At 41.9% G+C, this 22,963-nt stretch overlaps 1 protein-coding gene across 5 annotated transcripts in view; it reads right to left on the minus strand.

The window, feature by feature from the left end:
• Positions 1-22,963, minus strand: part of zranb3 (zinc finger, RAN-binding domain containing 3) — a 186,525-nt gene that overhangs the window by 72,169 nt on the left and 91,393 nt on the right. For 4 of the 5 annotated variants that reach the window (XM_072579672.1, XM_072579671.1, XM_072579675.1 and 1 more), the window contains 2 exons: positions 16,767-16,886; positions 10,861-10,980 (listed from right to left, as the gene is read on the minus strand). In XM_072579672.1, coding sequence (XP_072435773.1) covers positions 10,861-10,980; positions 16,767-16,886 — 240 coding nt within the window. The remainder of the gene's footprint in view (positions 1-10,860; positions 10,981-16,766; positions 16,887-22,963) is intronic. The other variant, XM_072579673.1, reaches the window with a different exon arrangement.

A 22,963-nucleotide genomic window follows, 5' to 3' on the forward strand; every position in this document is an offset into this window, starting at 1 on the left:
GTACTTGTTTTTTTTAAAAATAGATATTTTTATTGAAAATTTAACATGTTTTCACAAGCTTACAAATAAAAAAAAACACAAGTACAAACACTAATATACAATTAAATATTAAATAAATAATAGCCAAAATCTGTCAAACAAAAAGAAGAGATACAGAGAAAAAAAGGAAAAAGACAAAACTGAACTAACTACTAATTTACCTATAACTAACCAGAGCATACGATCAAATATCTTACATTACTCAAGAGAAAAACAAAGGATAACATAGTAATTAAATAGTAAAGTACATGCTCGGAATGAATTAACATCAAGTCGTAATAAAACCCGTATTCATGCGGGATTCCTCCCCCAATGGGCCCCGGACCAGCCAGAACCCATCACCTCAACTAAATGAAAGCCCTTGACAAAATGGCTGAAATATCTGTATCCATTTAATTCAAGAAGGGCTGCCATATTTTATCGAATAATTCAGTTTTTTGGTGCACCATATTTGTAAAGAAGTCAAGGGGAATACATTCCATGATTAATCTGTGCCAATTCAGAAATCCTGGAGGGCCCTCACTAAGATATTTTTCCCTGCACAAAAGGAGAGAATGGAAAATAATTTCCTCCCATGCACATCCAGAGAAGGTAAGCTCGAGAAGCCCAGGGGAAGAGATAATGGATCTACTCTAATTTCCGGTCCCAAGATTTCTGTCAAGGCATTTGCAACTTTGGTCCAGTATTTGCAGATCTTATGGCATGTCCATAAGCAGTGTGTGAGAGTGCCCACCTCTGTTTTACATTTGGGACACATTGGAGATGTTCCTGCCCTCAATTTTGCCAATCGTTCCAGTGCTATATGAGTCCTATGGAGTATCTTTAACTGAATGGCCTGGGTTCTGTTACAAATGGAGATTTTTCTGACATTTTCCCAGATGTCATCCGACATTTCTGTGGAAATTTCCAGCCCTAATTCTGATCCCATGTTCTAAGCAGACAGACCATGTCTTCCGCCACCTAATTATGTAATAAATGATAAAGAGTGCTGACTGAGGGTACACCCATTGGCCACAACACTCTACGTTCTCTACCTGATTTATAAAGACTATCTAATAGCGTAGTCTTCTTCTGTATGTAATCTCCAATTTGGAAGTATCGAAAGAGGTCTCCATTAGGTAGTCCAAATTTCTGATGCAGCTGTTCAAAAGACATCAGGACCCCCTCCTCAAACAGATCCCTGAAACGGGAGATACCCCTGGACCTCCAGTATTTGAATGTGGCGTCTGTGAGCCCCGGCTGAAAACCCCATGCCCCCACGGTTGGAGTATAGGGGGATGTTTTATGTGAATTACCCCTGTTTTGCCGCATTATATTCCAGGCTTTAATTGTGTTTAATACTATAGGGTTTTTACAGTGGTCCATAATGATTTTCATCTTATCTAAAAATAAGAGGTTAATAAGAGGGCACTTTACTTGAGAAGCCTCGATTTCCAGCCAGATTGATTGTGGGTCTGACGCGGCCCAATCGGCTATGTAGCTTAACAGGGAATTCAGCTGATGCTTCCTAAAGTCTGGAAAATCCAGCCCTCCCCTTGCCTGTGGAAGCTGTAGCTTCTTTAACTTAATGAGGTGCTGTCTATGATTCCAGATGAAAGAACCAAGCCAACCATACATTTTGCGCAGTGCCGGCCTCAGCAGCATCACCGGAAGCATTCTCATAGGGTATAAGAGATGGGGCAAGACATTCATTTTAATTAGAGCTATTCTACCTAGCCAGGAAATTGGAAGATTCCCCCCTCCCAACGTTGAAGGTCCTACCTTATTCTTTCCAGTAGATACACAAAATTGACCTTGTATAGCTGGCCAAATACTGGGGTGATAAAAATACCTAAATATAAGAAACCCTCCAGAGACCATCGAAAGGGAAAGTGAGATCCGCCCAATAAGTGGGACATACTAGCGAGGCCACCCATCGGCATGGCCTCTGTTTTTGAGAAATTAATTTTGTATCGTGAGAAGGCATGGACAATACAGGATTACTAAGAAAAAGGAGAACATCTGCATAAAGGGTAATTTTATGTTTACCTGTATCAACCCTCGGGGCCGTTATATTAGAGTCAGCCCGTATAGCTTCCGCTAGTGGCTCAATTATTAATTGGATAGCAACGGTGACGTCAGCCCCTACCCACACTGAAGCTATCCGAGCCTAATCCATTGGTGATCACAACTGCTTTGGGATCATTATACAATGTTGAGACCCATTTAGCAAATACCTTTCCAATGCCAAACCTTTCCAATGTATAGAACAGGTATGACCATTCAACCCTGTCGAATGCCTTCTCCACGTCCAATGAGACTACTATTCCCAGTAATCTTTTCCTGATGACAGAGTTAAATCACATTCAAAACCCTTCTAATATTATTAGATGATCTACGGCCCTTGATAAACCCTGTCTGATCCTCTTTTATGATATATGGCAATACCCTCTCCAGCCTCAATGCTAATGTTTTAGAAAAATCTTAAAATCTACATTTAGCAAGGATATTGGTCTGTATGATGTGTAATCTTCTGGGTCCTTTCCTTTTTTGAGAATAAGGGAGATATTTGCCTCTTTCAGCGAAGGTGGGAGGCAGCCCTGACGATATGAGTAGTTGTACATGTCCATACGTGGACCAGCTAATACTCCTGTAAACTCTTTGTAGAATTCAACCTGAAATCCATCTGGGCCAGGTGCCTTACCGCTCTGAAGCTGCCCGATTGTGTCAAGTATTTCCTGGGTTGTTAGGGGAGCATTCAGGACCGACACCTGTTCTGGGGTTAAGTCTGGAAAGGCCAGGCTTTTAAAAAAGGACTGCATCCGTCTGGCTCTATCTTCACAATCCTGCGATTTATGCAAATCGGAATAAAACTTTCTGAAGATTCTGTTGATCCTTTTAGGATCATGAGTCAGAGAACCAGCACTTTCCCTAATGGATGTGATAGCTTGAGGGGCCTTTTTTTTTTCCTTGCGAGAAATGCTAAGTATCTACCAGGTTTATCGCCAAATTCATATAACCTTTGCCTTGCAAATAATATTTCCCTCTTTGCCGTTTGGGTAAGCGCGGTATTCAGGGCTGTTCTAAGGGCCGTAATCCTTTGTAATTTAGCAACAGAAGGTCTATCAACGTACACTGTTTCAGTTGCCTTTAAGCGAGCCTCAAGTAGATGCTGTGGTTCTCCCTTTAGTTTTTTCTGGGTTGCCGAGTATGAAATGATCAGACCTTGCGCATAAGCCTTAATGGTCTCCGACATCATTGATGGGTTACGAGCTGTACCTGAATTAGTTTCCAAAAAAGTTTTAAATTCTTGTGAAATATTTTACAAATTTACTATCCTTCATTAAGAAAGAATCCATACGCCAATGTCAGGGGGATGCCTCATTGTTCCTAGCCTCGATTTCCATATACACAGCAGCGTGATCAGAAATTATTATATTACCTATTTTGCAGGATGATACGGAATTCAAAAAAGGTCAAGGGGGCAAAAAACATATCAATTCTAGTGTGACATTTATGTGGATTAGAGTAAAAAGAGAAATCTCTGCCTTGCGGGTGGAGGCACCTCCATACATCTACTAATCCTAACTCTTTATTCAAATCCGCCAATTTCTGGATCTGGGGGATACACCCACAGTACTCTTGGGTATCCTGTCTATCTCCGGGTCCATAATGCAATTAAGGTCTCCTCCTACAATTGTATGACGAGCCCAGTTTGGAGAAAGCTTCAATTATAAATTTGAAAGGATGCGCCAGGGGACAATACAGATTCAAAATCCCATACTCCCTTCCATTTATAAGGGCTTTAATCAGTATAAACTGTCCAGATTAATCTTTTATCTGACTGAGGATTTTGAAAGGGAGATTCTTCCGAATAAGAATGACTACTCCCCTACTTTTTGAGCTGAAAGAAGAAGGCCTGATCAAATCTACCCTGTTGTAATTTCAAGTGTTCTTTATCCAGTAAATGTGTCTCCTATAGGAGAGCTATATCAACCCTTTCTTTTTTGAGGTTTGATAGTATTTTCTTCCCTTTGACTAGTGAATTACTCTCCTTGACATTCCGGGTGCACCATTTAAATCGAATGACTAACCATAATCATCCAGGCAAGTCAGAGACCCCCTGGGAGGAGAAACACCCCGAGCATAGACCATAGAAAATTCACAAAAAGAGAGATTCTTTAATACACTCACACCAATATAATAAAAAACTATTTCTAAATATAAAAAATATAAAACATATTTAAATGGAGATTTTCCCCCTTGCTTCCAGGGGGCATCACTTCCTTTCCGAAAACGCATTATATCCTCTCCCAACCAGTGCCCCACCCTCGACCCAGGCACCCCATAATAAAATAAAGAAAATTCAAGTATACTGTAAAGCTAAAGTTAACAGTGAGTACCCGAACCCCACCCCCCTCCCCCCACCCACACCTAGATATATTTGGTAATGGAAATGTTAATACCACATATAAAATTATAAAGTTACAGTCTCAACAGATAAGTAACACAAAATAATAGGGGGAAACAACCCCGCTCTAAAAGAGATAAGGTAAGACAAGGCAGATGCCCCTCTTCACCTGAATCAACCAAACTACCCAGCCTATATATATTAAAAAAGAAAATCGCAAAGTGGAGAACAAATAAGCCCCCCTCCTGAGATAATATTAAACAATAAAGGTGATAAGAGAAAAAAAAGGATAAACCGGGGGATGGGGGGGGGGGCCAGAACAAATCATTCACCACATGAATTAACTCTTACAATCTATTTAAGAAAGTCCAAAAATTCCTTGGCCTTCTCTGGCGATCCGAAGGTATAGACGGACCCTTCGTGGCTAAAACGTAGCGTCGCTGGGTAGCACAGGGAGTACTGAATGTTTAAATCTCTTAGATGCTTCTTCATTTCATCAAACACCCTCCTCACGCAGACCAAATCTGGGGAAAAATCCTGAAACAGCATGATCTTAGATCCTTTGTAAGTCATGGCCTGGGGATCTTTCTAGAGATTTCTGGAGGCTTCCAGGAGCATTTGCTCCTCTCTGTAGCACTGAAGCCAGAACAGGACCGGGCGGGGGCGCTGGTCCAACCCGGGCCTGCGTATTGCAACCCAGTGGGCCCATTCTACCCTTACCTGGCCTTATCCAGCCTCCAGCTTCAACATCTGAGGGAGCCACTGCTCCAAAAACACTGCAAGCTGGCCTTCCTCTTCCCGTTCAGGAAGGCCCAGCAAACGAATATTTGATGTGGTCTTCTAAGGCCCGGACTCGCTGTTCGAGAGTCCGGACCCGACCCACTGCTGATTCTGCAGCAGCCTCAGAGGTCGTGGCCTTTAGCTCCACTCCTCTGACTCTATGTTCGATTTTTTCTATGTTTCGGTCGTGCTTTTGCAGCGCGACCGACGATTCCCACCTGCTCCTGGACTCTTCAATGAAGGCGTCGATCTTCTCTTTCAGCTTGGTAATTACTGCAACAAGGCTCGCCACCGTAGGTAAATCCCCCAGAGGTGGCTATGGACGTCTCTGCTGCAGCTGGGGAGGGTGGGAGAAGGGTTCCTGTGTGCTGCGAGCTGTACGCATTCTTTCCCTTAGTTATTTTAACAGAGTACCAAACTACTCACATTTGGTGCAAAATGACTAGCTGATTAAAAAAAAATTATTTTAAATGATTTGGCAGGTGTGGTGGAGGCGGGCAGCCCACTTTGCCTGAGCCTTGGGCAGAGCACTACAGACTCAGACTTGCTGGGTTGCCGCCATCTTGGATCTCCCCCCCTTATGTTTGTTAATGGAGATCCGGTTTAAGTGCCAGGCCTTTCGGAATTCCAGCTTGTGTCTTTGTTTGGCCTATCTCAGGATGGATGCATTATCCCAGTCTAACTGGTGTCCTCCTTCATCTGTGCATATGAATACTTTCACACCATTATAAAATTCACCAAAGAGAACAATAACCAAATTCTCTTCCTGGACATCATGAACGCAAAATCAGTGGAGAACTGCAGATCAGCATCTATAGGAAAGCCACAGACACAGACCAGATATTCAACTACAGAAGCAACCATCCCAACACCCACAAATGGAGTTGCACCAGGACACTATTTAAACGAACCACAACAAATTGCAGCACTGTGGAACTATGAAAAGCTGAGGAGAAACGCCTACATAAACGTATTCAGGAACGATGGTTACCTGATGAGCGCAGTCTGCTGATTCCTGCACAATTGACAAAAACAAAGACACTACACACCCAGAGACCCTAGCCCCCCTACCATACATCAAAGATATTTCAGAGACAACCACCAGACTACTCCAGCCCCTAGGCATCATGGTAGCCCACAAACCTACCATCACACTAAAACTACTGATGAAATTCAAGGACCCCATACCCACAGTCAGCAGAACAAACATAATATATAAAATACCCCGCAGGGACTGCAACAAACATTACATTGGACAAACCAGCAGGAAACTACCCACCAGAATACATGAGCACAAACTAGCCACCAAAAGACATGACCAACTATCACTAGTTTCCATACACACGTATGAAGAGGGACATCAGTTCAAATGGGAAAATGCATTCATCCTGGCACAAGCCAAATAAAGACAAGCGTGGGAATTCAGAGAGGCTTGGCATTCAAACTAGAATTCTGTTAACTGGAACCCCATTAACAAACATACAGATAGATACTGGACCCCATTTACCAACCTTTCAGAAACAGAACCGGAAAAGATATCACCTACCACAACAAACCAAGACACATAAACAGCAAGCAGGACAGAACACCAACGCTTCACCGGAGGCTCACTGATGATGTTACCTAGCAATGGTGACGAAATGTCTGAAAACAAACCCACTAGCTCATTGAGCAAATTGACAACCTGATTCACAACCTGAGCTACAAACCTTCCCCAAAATCTCAAACATGTAGATAGTTTAACTAGTAAAAAGGTTGTCCTTGACCTTTCAATGAGTCTGGCCAGGTGATCGAAGATTCAGTATGGGAACAGTGATCAAAACTGAGTAACTTTTAAGGTAGCTACGCAAGAGGAAAAAAACTGGTCCTTGGGTGAAAGCTCTAAACTGGGTGGGGGGTGGGTGGTGGGTGGGGGTAGAGGGGAAGGCTAATTCCAACAGCATTAGATAGTACTGGTTCCCACATTGTAGGAAGGGTGTGGAGGCTTTGTAAAGGGTGTAAAGAGGTTTACCAGATTGCTGCCTGGATTAGATGTATTAACTATAAGGAGAGGTTGGACACACTTGGATTGTTTTCGCTGGAGCACGAGATGCTGAGGGACAACCTGAAAGAAGTGTACAAAATTATGAGAGGCATGGATCAGGTGGATACTTGGCGTCTTTTACTCAGGGTGGAAATGTCAAATACAATGGGGCATACATTTCAGATGAAAAGGGAAAAGCTGAAGGGAGATGTAGGAGGAAAGGTTTTTTTTGAACAGAGGGTAGGTTGGTGCCTGGAACACGCTGCCAATGCAGGTAATAGAAGCAGATACGGTAGCGAAGTTTAAGTAGCATTTAGACAGACACATGAACAGGCAGGAATAGTGATAGATCAATGTATAGGCAGATGAAGTTTGCTTAAAATGGCATCATGGTCAGCACAGACATGCTGGGCCAAAGGATCTGTTCCTGTGCTGCACTGTGGTATCTGCAGGACACTTGTGGTGAGGCCTAGCTTTAAGTCTCACCTACTCCGCGAGTATGTAATAACATTTTCTAATCAACCTGTTCAGATATAGCCTCATCAGTACATGAGGGTAGATATCATCATCCTATGCATAATTGTGCGCCAGGAAACAGCAAGACTGCTTTTAGCAGAATAATTAGAAGATCCAGGATCAGACTTTCCTGAATTAGCACCTTTACCAAAACTCAAAACAAAACAAGACTACAGACAACTGAAGGTTGACGTGCAATAAAGAACGCATGACCGAAAGAGTAGATGGTGAGTGGAAAGAGCAAAGGAGATTTACCAACTCAATGACAACCTTTGACATGTGTGACTTCTTCAGTGCAATTAAAACCATCGACACTCCGAACATCCAAGGACCAACTTTGCTGACAGCCAAAAACAGATAGCTGCTCTTCAAAGACCAAGAGGCAGCCAATGCCTGCTGCACTTCAATAACCTCCTCAACAAAGATTTAGCCTTCAACACAAGTGCTCTCAATATCATCTTACAACACATTATCTGTTGCCATCTCATCACACCTCCAAATCACCATGAGTTTGAAAAAGCCATTGACAGCTCATAAACAACAAGGCCTCCAGCATAGATGGTATCCCTTCTTAAAGACAGACAGACAGACAGACATTTCTCTAAGTGCTAAAAGGAGAGGCTCTGTTGTTATGAACCATGATCTTGTTGTCATTGTCTGGAAAGAAGACAACAATCCAGGATATCTAACTGACCATCTTCAAGAAAGAAAATAGATCCTACAGTGGAAACTACAGCGATTTCCCTTTTATCCACAAGGGGATAGTTCACACCAAAAATTCTTCCCAGCTGAAGAGTTCCTCCCTAAGTCTCAAGGCGGTTTATGTCCGTTAAGAGGCACAATGGACATGGTTGTTAGAGCACATCAAATCCAAGAAAAGATTAGGGAACAACACTAAACCCTGTAAATGTACTTTGTCAATCTCACAGCGGCACTTTATCTCTGTCAACCTTGATTGATTACGGAAATTCTCCTCATATTTGGCTGCCACAATTTATCACCATTCTCCACCTGCTTCACGATGACATGCAAGCCATGATTCCCCACCATAGCTTCATCACACACCCTTAGCATCAATGTTCTTGCCTATCTTTCTCACTGTAACACTACACCTCATCTCCAGAAGCTCCTGCTGGAGTGGAGCTAGTCCACAGCACAAATGAAACGGTTTGATCTTTAATGCCTCCAGGCCAGAACCAAGACCACCCCAATTCCTGTCATCAAGCTGCCATACACAGACAATGCCTGCACTGCTCACACTCAGAGGCCAAGCTAAAAACCATTGTCAATGCATTCACCAAGTGAGTATCAGAGATTGAGCCTCAGACTAAACATGTGGAAAACAAAGGTTCTCTACCAGCTGTTCCTGACATTCAAAATCCACAGTGACCCCCTGAACAACATGGATCATTTCTCATACCTTGAGAGCCTCCTCACTTTGCGAGTGGACCTTGATAATGAAATCAAACACTGACTTCAATACACCAGCTTAGCCTTCGGATGCACGAGGAACACAGTTCCAAGTCCAAGACCACAAAGACAGCACCAACCAACCATGGTCCCCACCTCTCTGTATGCATCAGAAACATGGATTACGTACAGCAGATACCACAAATCCCTGGAAAATTATTAGTGTGGCCTTCACAAAATCCTGTAAGTCAGTTGGTAGGAAAGGTGTACCAACGTGTCTTCTCCCAGGCCAATATCAGCAGTATCGAGGCACTGGTCAAGTACAATCAGATGCAATGAGCATATTACATTGTGACACAAGACTCCCTAAACAAGAGCTCTAAGTTGGAGCTCTAATGATAAGCAATCACTAGGATGGCAGAGAAAATGCTACATCAACATCCCAAAAGCCTCCCTAAACAAATGCAACATGCTCACCAACATGTGGGAATCATTTGCTCTGGAATGCACAAAATGGAGAAGCTGCATCCATCAAGTTGACAACCATAGAGAGTCACCGAATGGAGTGTGTGGTGGCCAAGTGAAAGCAGCAGAAAAAGTGCACAGAATCCAGAGCAACCCACCTTCTCAAATACTACTTGTGGCAGAGCCTGCAGCTTCAGGTTAGGATTGTTCAGCCACCACAGACACATGTCCACACCCCCAACAGTGGAAGCAAGTCATTACTGACCCTGAACGACTGCTAACGAGGAAGACTTAAATGTTTTGCTAGAAACAGGCATTTAAGTTTACTGTTTAACAAACAGACAAAAAAAAGGAAAAATATCCCTGCAACAAATGAAAAGTGAAAATGAACCAAGCAAAATAACAAAAAAAGTAGAAAAATAAAAAAGGCACAAAGACATGCCAAAGAAGTAACAAAAAATGAACTGAAACAACATTGCTTAATCTATTCCAATATTTCATGAAATAAGGGAGAAAACCAGCACTGATGGAAGAAACTCAAAGTCTTACTGTCAAGAATACCACAAACATGCAAAATAACATACAACATCATGCTGCAGTTGTATAAGACTCTGGTGCGGCCGCATCTGGAATATTGTGTGCAGTTTTGGTCGCCATACTATAGGAAGGATGTGGAGGCACTGGAACGGGTGCAGAGGAAGTTTACCAGGATGTTGCCTGGTATGGTAGGAAAATCCTATGAGGAAAGGCTGAGGCACTTGGGGTTGTTTTCATTGGAGAAAACAAGGTTTAGGGGTGACTTGATAGAGGTGTACAAGATGATTAGGGGGTTAGATAGGGTTGACAGTGAGAACCTTTTTCCACGTATGGAGTCAGCTATTACAAGGGGGCATAGCTTTAAATTAAGGGGGGGTAGATATAGGACTGATGTTAGGGGTAGGTTCTTCACTCAGCGAGTCGTAAGTTCATGGAATGCCCTGCCAGTAGCAGTAGTGGACTCTCCCTCTTTATGGGTATTTAAGCGGGCATTGGATAGGTATATGGAGGATAGTGGGTTAGTGTAGGTTAGGTGGGCTTTGATCGGCACAACATCGAGGGCTGAAGGGCCTGTACTGCGCTGTATTCTTCTATGTTCTATGTTCTATGTAACATTACTTATCAGTTACATTCTTTGTTTAGTGTCTCCTAATTAAACATCAATAATAGATCTTGACTTTTTAAATTGCAATCAAAATACCTGTCCAGCTGCCTTGATGCTGAGGATTGCAACTTGCGTCTCTGGATCATTTTGATACTGATGGACAAGATTAATCCTTTCCGAAGATGGAACACTACCATCTATTCTTATGTAGCGTGCCTAACCAAAAAAACAGACATTTCATATCTGGATAATGAATACTGAGCAACAATATTATGGACAATAGGATGCTAAAAGATTTGATCCTTAAATATCAGTTTCCACATTAACAATCTGTTATCTATAATTATTGCATACCAGCCCAAAGAACAGTTTACATCATTGACTCAGAATGATCCACCACTTGCCTCTGCTAGGTCTTCAGCAAGGCGAAAGGGAGTACTGCAGATGCTGGAGATTAGAATCAAGACTGTGGTGCTGGAAAAGCACAGGTCAGGAAGCATCAGAGGAGCAGGAAAATCGACTTTTCAGGCAAAAGCCCTACATCCTTCATCGATTTTCCTGCTCCTCGGATGCTGTCTGATCTGCTGTGCTTTTCTTGACTCAGGTCTTTAGTAAGGCTATTCAAATACTCCAACTCTCCTGCTCTTCCCCATAACCCTGTAATTATTTCTTCTCAGTTAATTATCCAATCTCCATTTAAAAGTTCCCATCGAATCAACTTCCAGTCTTTCACACTGTGCTTTCCGGATCATAAAGATGTACAGCATAGACAAGTCAAACTGAACAGCCTATGTCGACCAGCTATACTAAACTAATCTAGTCCCATTTGTCAGCATTTGGCTCACACCCCTCTAAACCCTTCCTCTTCATATACCTATCCAGATGCTTTTTAAATATTGCAATTGTATCAGCCCCCACCACTTTCTCTGGCAACTCATTCCATATACACACCATCCTCTGCGTGAAAAGGTTGCCCCTTAGGTCTCTTCTAAATCTTTCCCCTCTCAACCCAAACCTATGCCCTCTAATTCTAGACTCCTCACTCCAGGGAACAGACCTTGTATATTTACGCTATCCATGCCCCTCATGATTTTATAAACCTTTACAAGATCGCCCCTCAGCCTCCAACACTCCAGAGAAAACAGCCCCAGCCTATTCTGCCTCTCCCTATAGCTCACGCCCTCCAACCCTGGCAACATCCTTGTAAATCATTTTTGAAGCACAGTGAGCAGAATTGAACACAGAAATACAATAAAGGGCAAACTAGCATCATGTGAAGGTTAAACACAAGTTTCCTTATTAATCCTCTATTTTTAGTTATTAAAGTCAGGAATCCCAGTTAAAAGGCATCTGAATGGGTCCATGATAGGAAGGGTTTAAGAGGGATATGAGTCAAGAGCTGGCAAATAGGACTAGATATCTGGTTGGCATGGACAAGTTGGACTTGAAGGTCTGTTTCCGTGCTGTACATCTCTATGACTATGACTCTATGACCATTTATCCCCACCACCCCCCATTTTCATCTACATCATTTATATATTTCACAAACAATAAGGGACGCAGCACTGTCCTTGTGGTATGCCACTTCAACTCAAAATGTAAATTGTATGTAAGACTCCAACTTCATTGTGATACAAGTTGAAAGTAAAGAAGTCTTACTACAATTATACACAGCATTGAATACTGTTCACAGTTTTGGTGTCTCAATTAGAGATATATGTTCTAGAGGGAGTGCAACAAAGGACAAGGACTAATAGATTTTATGATTCAAGAAAGGTATTCTTGAAGTAGAAGATCTGTCATGACCTTACAGCAGGTTCGAACTGCTAAAGTGTGCACTTTTGCTCCCACTTCAAATGTTCTTACAACTGCACCCTAGACTATTCATGAAAAGCACTGTGGCAATTTGCAGGTAATTAAGTGCTTTAAGGTTAGGCCGGTTAAGTACTTAGGATCTTGAAAGATACGAGATGCACCAAGTTACTTTCTTTTGTTACCTTATGATGGTTTCTAAACTAAATCATGCAGTAGAAAGATACAATATTGACTGTACATTCTCCAATACTGAATATAATTTCAAAATTCACACAACACCAGGTTATAATCCAACAGGTTTATTTGGAAGCACTAGCTTTTGGAGCGCTGCTCCTTCATCAGGTGGTTGTGGAGCATAAGATCATAAAACACAGAATTAATAGCAAAAGTTTACAGTGTGATTTAACTGAAGTTATTTATTGAAAAAGACCTGGATTGTTTGTTAAATCTCTCATCTTTAAGAATGAACATGCTGGTTTCAGTTCTGTCATATGTAAATCCTAGAACTTTTTTAAAGTTACAGTCTCAAGTGAACTTTAAACAATTGGCATCATGTCAGCAAGATAATGCATTGAAGGTGTGAGGGGCCCTGTGAGACTCTGTGTGCCACAATGATTCTAATTTAAAAAATAGATTTACAGAATCTTACATGGATTCAAGCAGTTTTTAAGCAAAGTAAAATGTAATTTTGCAAGTACAAATTCACCCCACAAATGTGTGTGTTGAGTTGGGGGCGGGGGGTGGAGGGGGTCTTATGAGTGTCTGTGTGTGTGTGTGTGTGTGTAGATAAAGGGGTATAAGTCTGTGAGAGGGTGTGTGTGGGTGTGTGTGTATATATGAGAGTATGGAACTGTATGTGTGAGAGAGAGCTTCTGTATGAGAGAGGTCTGCGTGGGTGTATGGGTCTGTAAGAGCGTCTATAGGAGTGCTTGTGCGTCTGTCTGGGTGCGTGTGTGTGCGCGCGTGCGCTGAGCAGTGGGGTCCCCTGCAGTGTGACATGAACCTAAGGTCCCGGTTGAGGCCATCCCCATGGGCTAACTTGGCTATCAGTCTCTGCTCGCACCACTAATCCAGAATTTGGTTTCCAGCAACTGCAGTCATTGTTTTTACCTACTTTGCATTGTTGCCTGTTCCAAAGTTTGCCTTCGCAGACAGTCACCCAAAGGTCTGAGGTCTAATGTCTCGGATCGCTTAAGTGTTCTCCTCCTAGAAGGGAACACTCCTGTCTGTTGATTGTTGTGCAGAGTCCATTCATCTGTAGCCTCTGCTCGGTCTCGCCAATGTACCATGCCTCAGGGCATCCTTGCCTGCAGCGCATGAGATAGACAACATTGGCTGAGTTGCATGAGTACTTGCCATGTATACAGTGGGAAGTGTCCCCACGCATGGTGGTGGTATCCGTGTCGACATTCTGACACGTCTTGCAGTGTCTACCGTGACAAGGTCTTATGGTGTTGTCCTGAAAGCTGGGCAATTTGCTACAAAGAATGATCTGTTTGAGGTTTGGGGGTTGTTTAAAGGCGAGAAGTTGAGGTGTGGGGAAGGTCTTCGCGAGGTGCTCATCCTCATCCTCATTGATAATGTTCTGCAGGCTGCGAAGAACATGACCATAGTTTTTCGGCTCCTGGAAAGTACTGGACAACGAAGGGTACCCTGTTGGTTGCAGCTCGTGTCTGTCTTCTGAGTAGGTCATTATGGTTTCTTGCTGTGATATGTTGGGACTGGCGGTCGATGAGTTGAACATCGTACCCTGTTCTTATGAGGGCATCCTTGAGTACTTCCAGGTACCCATCAAGTTCCTCCTCATCTGAACAGATCCTGTGTATGCGTACGGCTTGTCCATAGGGAATGGCTGTTTTAATATGATTCAGGTGGAAGCTGGAGAACAGTAGCATCGTGAGGGTATCCGTGGGTTTGCAGTAGAGGGAGATGCTGAGGTGCCCATCCTTGATGAAGATGCATGTGTCCAAGAATGAGACAGATAGTAGTCCATGGTGAGTTTGATGGTGGCGTGAAACTCTTTGATACCACGGTGTAGCTTTTTCAGTGACTCCTCCTCATTGACATTTTCTTCTTCTGGACCCAATGTACCTGCTCTATAGTGTTGGTTGGAGGTCCTGTGTAGAGAAGTCGTCTTGATTCTGTGAATGAAACATGTTGGCATATTGGGATGTAAATTTGGTCCCCATGGCTGTTCTGTGTGTCTGGATGAAGAGGTGGTTGTCAAAGGTGAAAATGTTGATGTCAAGGTGACAGTTCCAAGGTTGTGCGAAGATTTGTAGCTCGGGTGCTCGTTGTTGTGGTTCTGTTCGCCGAGCTGGGAATTTGTGTTGCAAACGTTTCGTCCCCTGTCTAGGTGACATCCTCAGTGCTTGGGAGCCTCCTGTGAAGCGCTTTTGTGATGTTTCCTCCGCCATTTATAGTGATTTGTATCTGCCGCTTCCGGTTGTCAGTTCCAGCTGTCCGCTGCAGTGGCCGGTATATTGGGTCCAGGTCGATGTGCTTATTGATTGAATCTGTGGAGGAGTGCCATGCCTCTAGGAATTCCCTGGCTGTTCTCTGTTTGGCTTGTCCTATAATAGTAGTGTTGTCCCAGTCGAACTCATGTTGCTTGTCATCTGAGTGTGTGGCTACTAAGGATAGCTGGTCGTGTCGTTTCGTGGCTAGTTGGTGTTCATGGATGCGGGCCGTTAGCTGTCTTCCTGTTTGTCCTATGTAGTGTGTTTTGTGCAGTCCTTGCATGGGATTTTGTACACTACATTGGTTTTGCAAAACCAATGTAGTGTACAAAATCCCATGCAAGGACTGCACAAAACACTACATAGGACAAACAGGAAGACAGCTAACGATCCGCATCCATGAACACCAACTAGCCACGAAACGACACGACCAGCTATCCTTAGTAGCCACACACTCAGATGACAAGCAACATGAGTTCGACTGGGACAACACTACTATTATAGGACAAGCCAAACAAAAGAACAGCCAGGGAATTCCTAGAGGCATGGCACTCATCCACAGATTCAATCAATAAGCACATCGACCTGGACCCAATATACCGGCCACTGCAGCGGACAGCTGGAACTGACAACTGGAAGCGGCAGATACAAATCACTATAAATGCTGGAGGAAACATCACAGAAGTGCTTCACAGGAGGCTCCCAAGCACTGAGGAAGTCACCTAGATAGGGGATGAAACGTCTGCAACACAAATTCCCAGCTCGGCGAACAGAACCACATCAAGGTTAAAGTGGATGAGTTATAGGGCGGTGCTCAGAGATTGGCAGTTGTTGGTGTTGCCGTTGCCGAAATGCTGTCATTGTGGGGGATACTGGTGTAGAGTGCTGAAACGTCCATTGTGATGAGGAATGTTCCCGGTTCAACTGATCTGTGGGTGCTGAGTTTCTGTGAAAAATCTGTAGTATCACAACAGAAACTAGGGGTCCCCTGTACAATGGACCCATACTATCACGCAGACCCTCTCTCATACACAAGCTCTCTGTCATATGCTGACACAGACACTCCCACACTCTTTCACCCTCTCACAGACTTGTACTCCTTCACACTCACATGCACACACTCTCACAGACACTCATAACCGTACCCACCCCCAACACACACACACCCACAAATAAATTTGTGGGGTGAATTTATACTTGCTGAATTCAATTTTATTTTGCTCAAAAACTATGTGAGTCAATATGAAATTCTGTATCTCTGTTTTTTAGATTAGAATCAGTCTGATCATTGTGACACAGACAGTCTCACACAGAACACCTCACACCTTCAATGCGTTATCTCGGCCGACATGACACCAATTGTTAAAGTTTACTTGAGAATGTAACTTTAAAAAAGCTCTGTGATCTACATATGAAAGAACAAAAACCAGCATGTTCATTCTAAAAGATGAGAGACTTAACAAACAATCCAGGTCTTTTCAAAATATAATTTCAGTTACATCACACTGTAAACTTTTGCTATTAATTCTGTGTCTTATGATCTTTGATTCCACAGCCACTTGATGAAGGAGCATAGCTCTGAAAGCTAGTGCTTCCAAATAAACCTGTTGGACTATAACCTGGTGTTGTGTGATTGTTAACTTTGTACAACCCAGTCCAACACTGGCATCTCCAAATTATGAATATAATTTTGGTAGTAAGGTGAAAATTATTTAAAATATACATTACCTTACTTTCTATTGCAGCCTCTGTGCAAGCTTGCAACATAGTCAAATGATGTGCAAAAACTAAGAACTTCAACTTTGTATCACGTAGCATCATTTTAATGTAGTCCTTCACTGCTCCTGCCTAAAGCAAAATTAGCAATGTAAGCCTGCTGCTCATTTGTGTCATATCAGCTGACAGATACATAATTAATGAAGAGTTTAGCATAAAGATATACAAACTATAAATAAATCTGGTCTAAAACTACATAGGGATTGCAACTGTTTACAGATGTGGGAGCTGCCAAGTCATTATACAAGCCATTTAGATCAAAGTTTCACACATTGCTGACTAACTCTCGATCAGAACTGTGTGGAAATGAATAAATATTTTACATACCATGGCATAAATTAAGAAGCAGCTCAACAGATAAATAGAATAGCAAAAGTCTTTTCTCTAGGGTGGGTGAGTTTAAAACTAGGGGACATATTTTTAAGGAGAGAAGAGAAAGATTTAAAAGGGACCTGAAGGGTAATGTTTTCCACACGGAGGGTGGTTCATATGTGAAATGAACTGCCACAGGAAGTGGTAGATGCACGTACACTTATAATGTTTAAAAGACATTTGAATCAATACATGAATTGGAAAGGTTTGCAGGAACATGGACCAAGCACAGGCAAGGGGACTATGTTTATTTGGAAAACTTGGTTCCGATTGATTAGTTGGACGGAAGGGTCAGTTTCTTGCTGCATGACTCTAAATGCATGAACCACATATTCAGATTGAAAGTCTTCTGATTTTACTCAAAGTTATGTTCTACCTATTAATAAGAACCAGTAAATAACATGTCTATCACACTGATCAAAGTATAATTTTTACAAAACTATAAATATATGTATACCAAAAAATAGAAATAAAATCTGATCACAATATCAGCATGAGATATCCATTTTAAAATGCGTAATGTGTATAAGCATTAAATAATCACCATTACCATCTAAACAAAATTACTTCAGTAATGAATACATGAATAATGAAAGTTTGAATCAAAAGTGAAATGTTTCTGAATTTGCACAAATATTAAAAACAAATCAAAGAGAATATATATTTTATTTCTTTGGGACATTAAACTGAAATGAAAGCTTCTAAATCTGAAATATCAAAAGAATTTAGCAACTTAAGAGCAACGTGTTGTTGAATTGTGCAATAAAACGTTCCTTTTGGAAGCAGTAGGAGGGAAAAGAAGATTTGGTGCTGCTCAGTCTTTTGATTTAAGGAAATTCTGCTTGAAAGCAACCCTCTGATTGGTTGAGCAGCAGACTGCCAGGGCAAGAGGGCAAAAACTCCAAGATCAACGTGAGATGAAGACAGAAAGCAACCAACTCTCCCTCTCGCTGTGTGTGGAACAACAGAAGAACAAACAAAGGTTAAAATAAATAACTTGGACAAGAAAAGACCTTGATCCACTGCAACAGCCATCAAATTCAGAATGATCATCACCCTACCGACAGTGCTCCATTATTGCAAAAATCAAAAGAACTAAGAAAGCAATTTTCTATCTTGTGGCCTGGACAATCTTTGGAAATTTTGTTTAACCTTGTCTGTATTTGTTTTATATCCATAAAGTATGTGTGAAACAATGTGCCTTTTGTCTGTCTTAATTTTAGTTGACTATGTGCACAATTGGATTTTTTGAAGGGTATAGTTTAAGTTGCATTGTAGTGAATTAAAAATCTTCGTTTCTCACAGTTCTTGTTGAAACTCAGTGTTAAAATAAATCACTTTTTCTTCTGTTCCTGACAAAACTTGACATAAATGTTTATGTCCTGAGTAGCTGTCAGTGAGGCAAATTGATCATTTTGCTGGTCTCATTCAGGTTTGATTAATTTTTGTATTATCTTGAAGAACAGTGAGGCACAATTATCAGCATATTCTTTGCAGTCATGGCACAATATATTTCTGGGTTAGATGTTTTTTTAAAAACAGCATTATTATCATAGCACATTAAGAAAATGCAATTTGAAGTCAGTTATGGCTAAGGAGATAGCTTCTCAGCTCATGGAGTCATTGCCAGATCTCGATTGAGCAATTCTGGTCGAGGGATAGATGTTGATCAAGACAGCACTGAGATGTTCTCTGCTCAGCTTGACACAATGACTCAAAGTCTTCTGTGCCCATTTCAAGGGAGATAATGTCTCAGTTTATGAATGGGATGGTGGCAGTAAGGAGTTTGTTAAATGTCATTTAATGCAAGGGGAATGTAATATAAAAAGATGGATGTTTTGTAACAGTTTTCAGGGCATATTTGTAGTGTTGTGTATAGTTTTGTTCTCTTTATTTAAAACTTCATGTACCTCAGAAATAGTCCAAAGAAGGTTCACTGAGAGTCATAGAGATGTACAGCACGGAAATAGACACTTCGGTCCAACTCATCCATGCTGACCAGATATCCTCACCTAATCTAGTCCTATTTGCCAGCACTTGGCACACATCCTTCAAAACCCTCGCTATTCATATCCTGATCCAGATGCCTTTTAAATGCTGCAATTGTACCAGCCTCCGTCACTTCCTCAGGCAGCTCATTCCATACATTTACCATCTTTTGCGTGAAAAGGTTGCCCCTTAGGTCCCTTTGTATCTTTCTCCTCTCACTCTGAACCTATGCCCTCTAGTCTGGACTCCTCCACCCCAGGGGTAAGACCTTGTTTGTTTATCCTATCCATGCCCCTCATGATTTTATAAACCTCCATAAGGTCACCTCCCAGCCTCCGACGCTCAAGGGAAAACAGCCCAGCCTATTCAGCCTCTCCTACAGCTCAAATCCTCCAACCCTGGCAACATCCTTGTGAATCTTTTCTGATCAGTCGGCTGACACTTGAGATGAGAGGTTTATCTTTAAGGAAGGATTGAACAGGTTGGGCCTGTATTCTTTGGGATTTAGAAGAGATGATCTTAATGAAACATTTAAAGATCATAAGGGGATTTGACAAGTGAATGCTGAAAGAGTGTTTCCCCTTGTGGGAAAGACTAAAGCACTGAGGCTGAAGAGGCAAGCAGCGAAGATGACACAAACAGTCGACAAAGAAGTATAGGCAGATTAGGTGAGCAGGAAAATCTTGGCAAGTTGAATGTAGGAGAAAGCTGCAGCACAGAGGGAATTAGAGGTCCGGCTGCATGAATCACACCAAGTTAACAAGTTCAGTAGGTAGTAGGGAAGTCAAATGGACTGTTGGCCTTTATTTTAAAGGAAATGGAGCTCAAAATTATGAGAGCTTACTGAAACTATACAAGGCACTTATTAGGCCACACTTACAATAGTATGAACAGTTTTGGTCCTCTTATTAACTGAGAGGTATAGTGGCATTGGAGGTAACCCCAAGCAGGTTTGCAAGATTGATTCTGGTTATGAAGGGATTTCTTATGAAGAGAGGTGGAGTAGACTGAACGTACACTTATTGATGTTTAGAAGACTGACAAGAGAATTTTATGAAATACAAAAGATTCTCAGGCACCTTGACAGGGTAAATGCTGAGAGGTTGTTTCACCTTGTGACAGATAATAGAGAAATTTCTTTTCTTTCAGAGGGTCATGAATCTGTGGAAGAGCAGTCTAGGCTGAGTTGGTGAGTACATTCAAGTCTGACATAAACAGATTTTTTTTAAAAATCAGTAAGGGGATAAGGAAAAAAGTAGAGTTGGGGATTTTCAGATCATTGGAACTCCATTCCCAAAAGAGTAGTGGAGGCAGACACATTGAATATTATTGAAGCAAAAATTAATAGATTCTTGACTAACAAGGGAGTTGAAAATTATCACAAGTACGCAGGAAAATGAAGTTGAAGTGACAAGATCAGGCATGACTTTACTGAATGGTAGTGTCGGCTGGAGGGTCAATCTTGCTGCCGTTCCTAAATGACATGTTCATAGAAGAAAAAGGAGTAATAAGTGTCTTCTTTTTAGAAAAAGGTGGATATTTGCATTGTCTGGAGATTGGAAGTTTTATCACTGCTTTTCAAGAGGATATAGATAAACTGATCGAATACAAAGAAGCATAGTGGATGAAATTTAATACATCAGATATGTGGAGATATTTTAGTCAGAAGAATTGAACAGAGAACATTACAGTGCAGTACAGGCCCTTCTGCCCTCAATGTTGCGCCGACCTGTGAAACCAATCTGAAGCCGATCTAATGTACATTATTCCATTTTTGTCTAGATGTCTATTCAATGATCATTGAAATGCCCTTAAAGTTGGCGAGTCTACTACTATTGCAGGCATGGTGTTCCATACTCCTATTACTCTGAGTAAAGAAACTAGCTTTGACATCTGTCCCATATCTATCATCCCTCAATTTAAAGCTATGTCCCCTTATGCTAGCCATCACCAAAGGAAAAAGCCTCTCACTGTCCACCTTATCTAACCCTCTGATTATCTTATAAGTCTCAACTAGGTCACCTATCAATCTTCTTCTCTTGAACGAAAACAGCCTCTAGTCTCTCAGTCTTTCCTCATCGAACCTTCCCTCCATACCAGGCAACATCCTAGTAAATCTCCTCTGAAACCTTTCCAGAGCTTCTACATCCTTCCTATAAAGTGGTGACCAGAACTGTATGCAATACTCAAAGTGTGGCCACACCAGAGTTTTGTAGCTGCAGCATGATCTCATGGTTCCGAAACTCAACGCCTCTACTAAGAAAAGCTAACACACTGTATGCCTTCTTAATGACCCTATCAACCTGGGTGGCAACTTTCAGGGATCTATATACATGGACACCAAGATCCCTCTGCTCATCTACACTACCAAGAGTCTTACCATTGGCCCAGTACTCTGCATTCCTGTAGAACCTTCCAAAGTGAATCACCTCACACTTTTCCACAATAAACTCTATTTGCCATCTCTCAGCCCACCTCTGCGGCTTATCCATGTCCCTCTGTAACCCACAACATCCATCTGCACTACTCACAAGACTACCGATCTTAGTGTCACCCGCAAATTTACTAACCCATCCTTCCATGCCCTCATCCAGGTCACTTATAAAAATGACAAATAGCAGTGGCCCCAAAACAGATCCTTGTGGTACACAACTAGTAACTGAACTCCAGGATGAATATTTCCCATCAACCACCACCCTCTGTCTACTTTCAGCTTTCTAAATTCTGATCCAAACCACTAAATTACCCTCAATCCCATGCCTCTGTACTTTGTGCATAGCCTACTGTGGGGAATCTTATCAAACGCCTTGATGAAATCCATATACACCACCTCAACTGCTTTGTCCTTATCCACCTGTTTGGTCAGCATGGACAGGTTAGACCGAAGGGTCTGTTTCCATGCTGTACATCTCTATGACTACGACTCGATAACTCAAAAAAGTTTGTGAGGCACAACCTACCTTCACAAAACAGTGTTGACTATCTCTAATCAACTCATTCCTCTTTAGATGATTCCGAATCCTATCTCTTATAAAACTTTTCCAACACTTTACCCACAATCGAAATAAGGCTCACTGGTCTATAATTACCAGGGTTGTCTCTACTCTCCTTCTTGAGCAAGGGGACACTTGCTATCCTCCAGTCTTCTGGCACTATTCCAATAGACAATGACAACATAAAGATCAAAGCCAAAACCCTGGGAATCCTTGGATATATTCCATGAGACTCAGGGCACTTATCTATTTTTACACTTTCCAGAATTGCTAGCATCTCTGCCTCATGAACCTCAATCCCATCTAGTTGGATAGCATGTATCTCAGTACTCTCCTCAACAACAATGTCTTTTTTTAGCGTGCATACTGATGGAAAATATTCATTTAGCACTTCCCCTATTTCCTCCGACTCCACGCACAACTTCTCACTACTATCCTCGATTGGCCCTAATCTTTCTTGAGACATTCTTTTATTTGTGATATACCTATAGAAAGCCTTAGGGTTTTCCTTGATCCTATCTGCCAATGATTTCTCATGTCCCCTCCTGGCTCTTCTTAACTCTTTCTTTCGGTCTTTCCTGGCTAATGTGGAACTCTCAAGCACCTTACCTGAGCCTTCACGTCTCATCCTAACATAAGCCTTCTTCTTCCTCCTCTTGAAAGGAGATTCAATTTCCTTATTAAACTATGGCTCCCATGCTCAACAACTTTTTCCCTGTCTAACTGGTACTTATTTATCAAGGACACACAGTAGCTGTTCCTTGAATAAGCTCCACATTTCAATTGTGCCCATCC

This window comes from Chiloscyllium punctatum, chromosome 10, assembly GCF_047496795.1.
Source record: "Chiloscyllium punctatum isolate Juve2018m chromosome 10, sChiPun1.3, whole genome shotgun sequence".
Classification (NCBI taxonomy): Eukaryota; Metazoa; Chordata; class Chondrichthyes; order Orectolobiformes; family Hemiscylliidae; genus Chiloscyllium; species Chiloscyllium punctatum.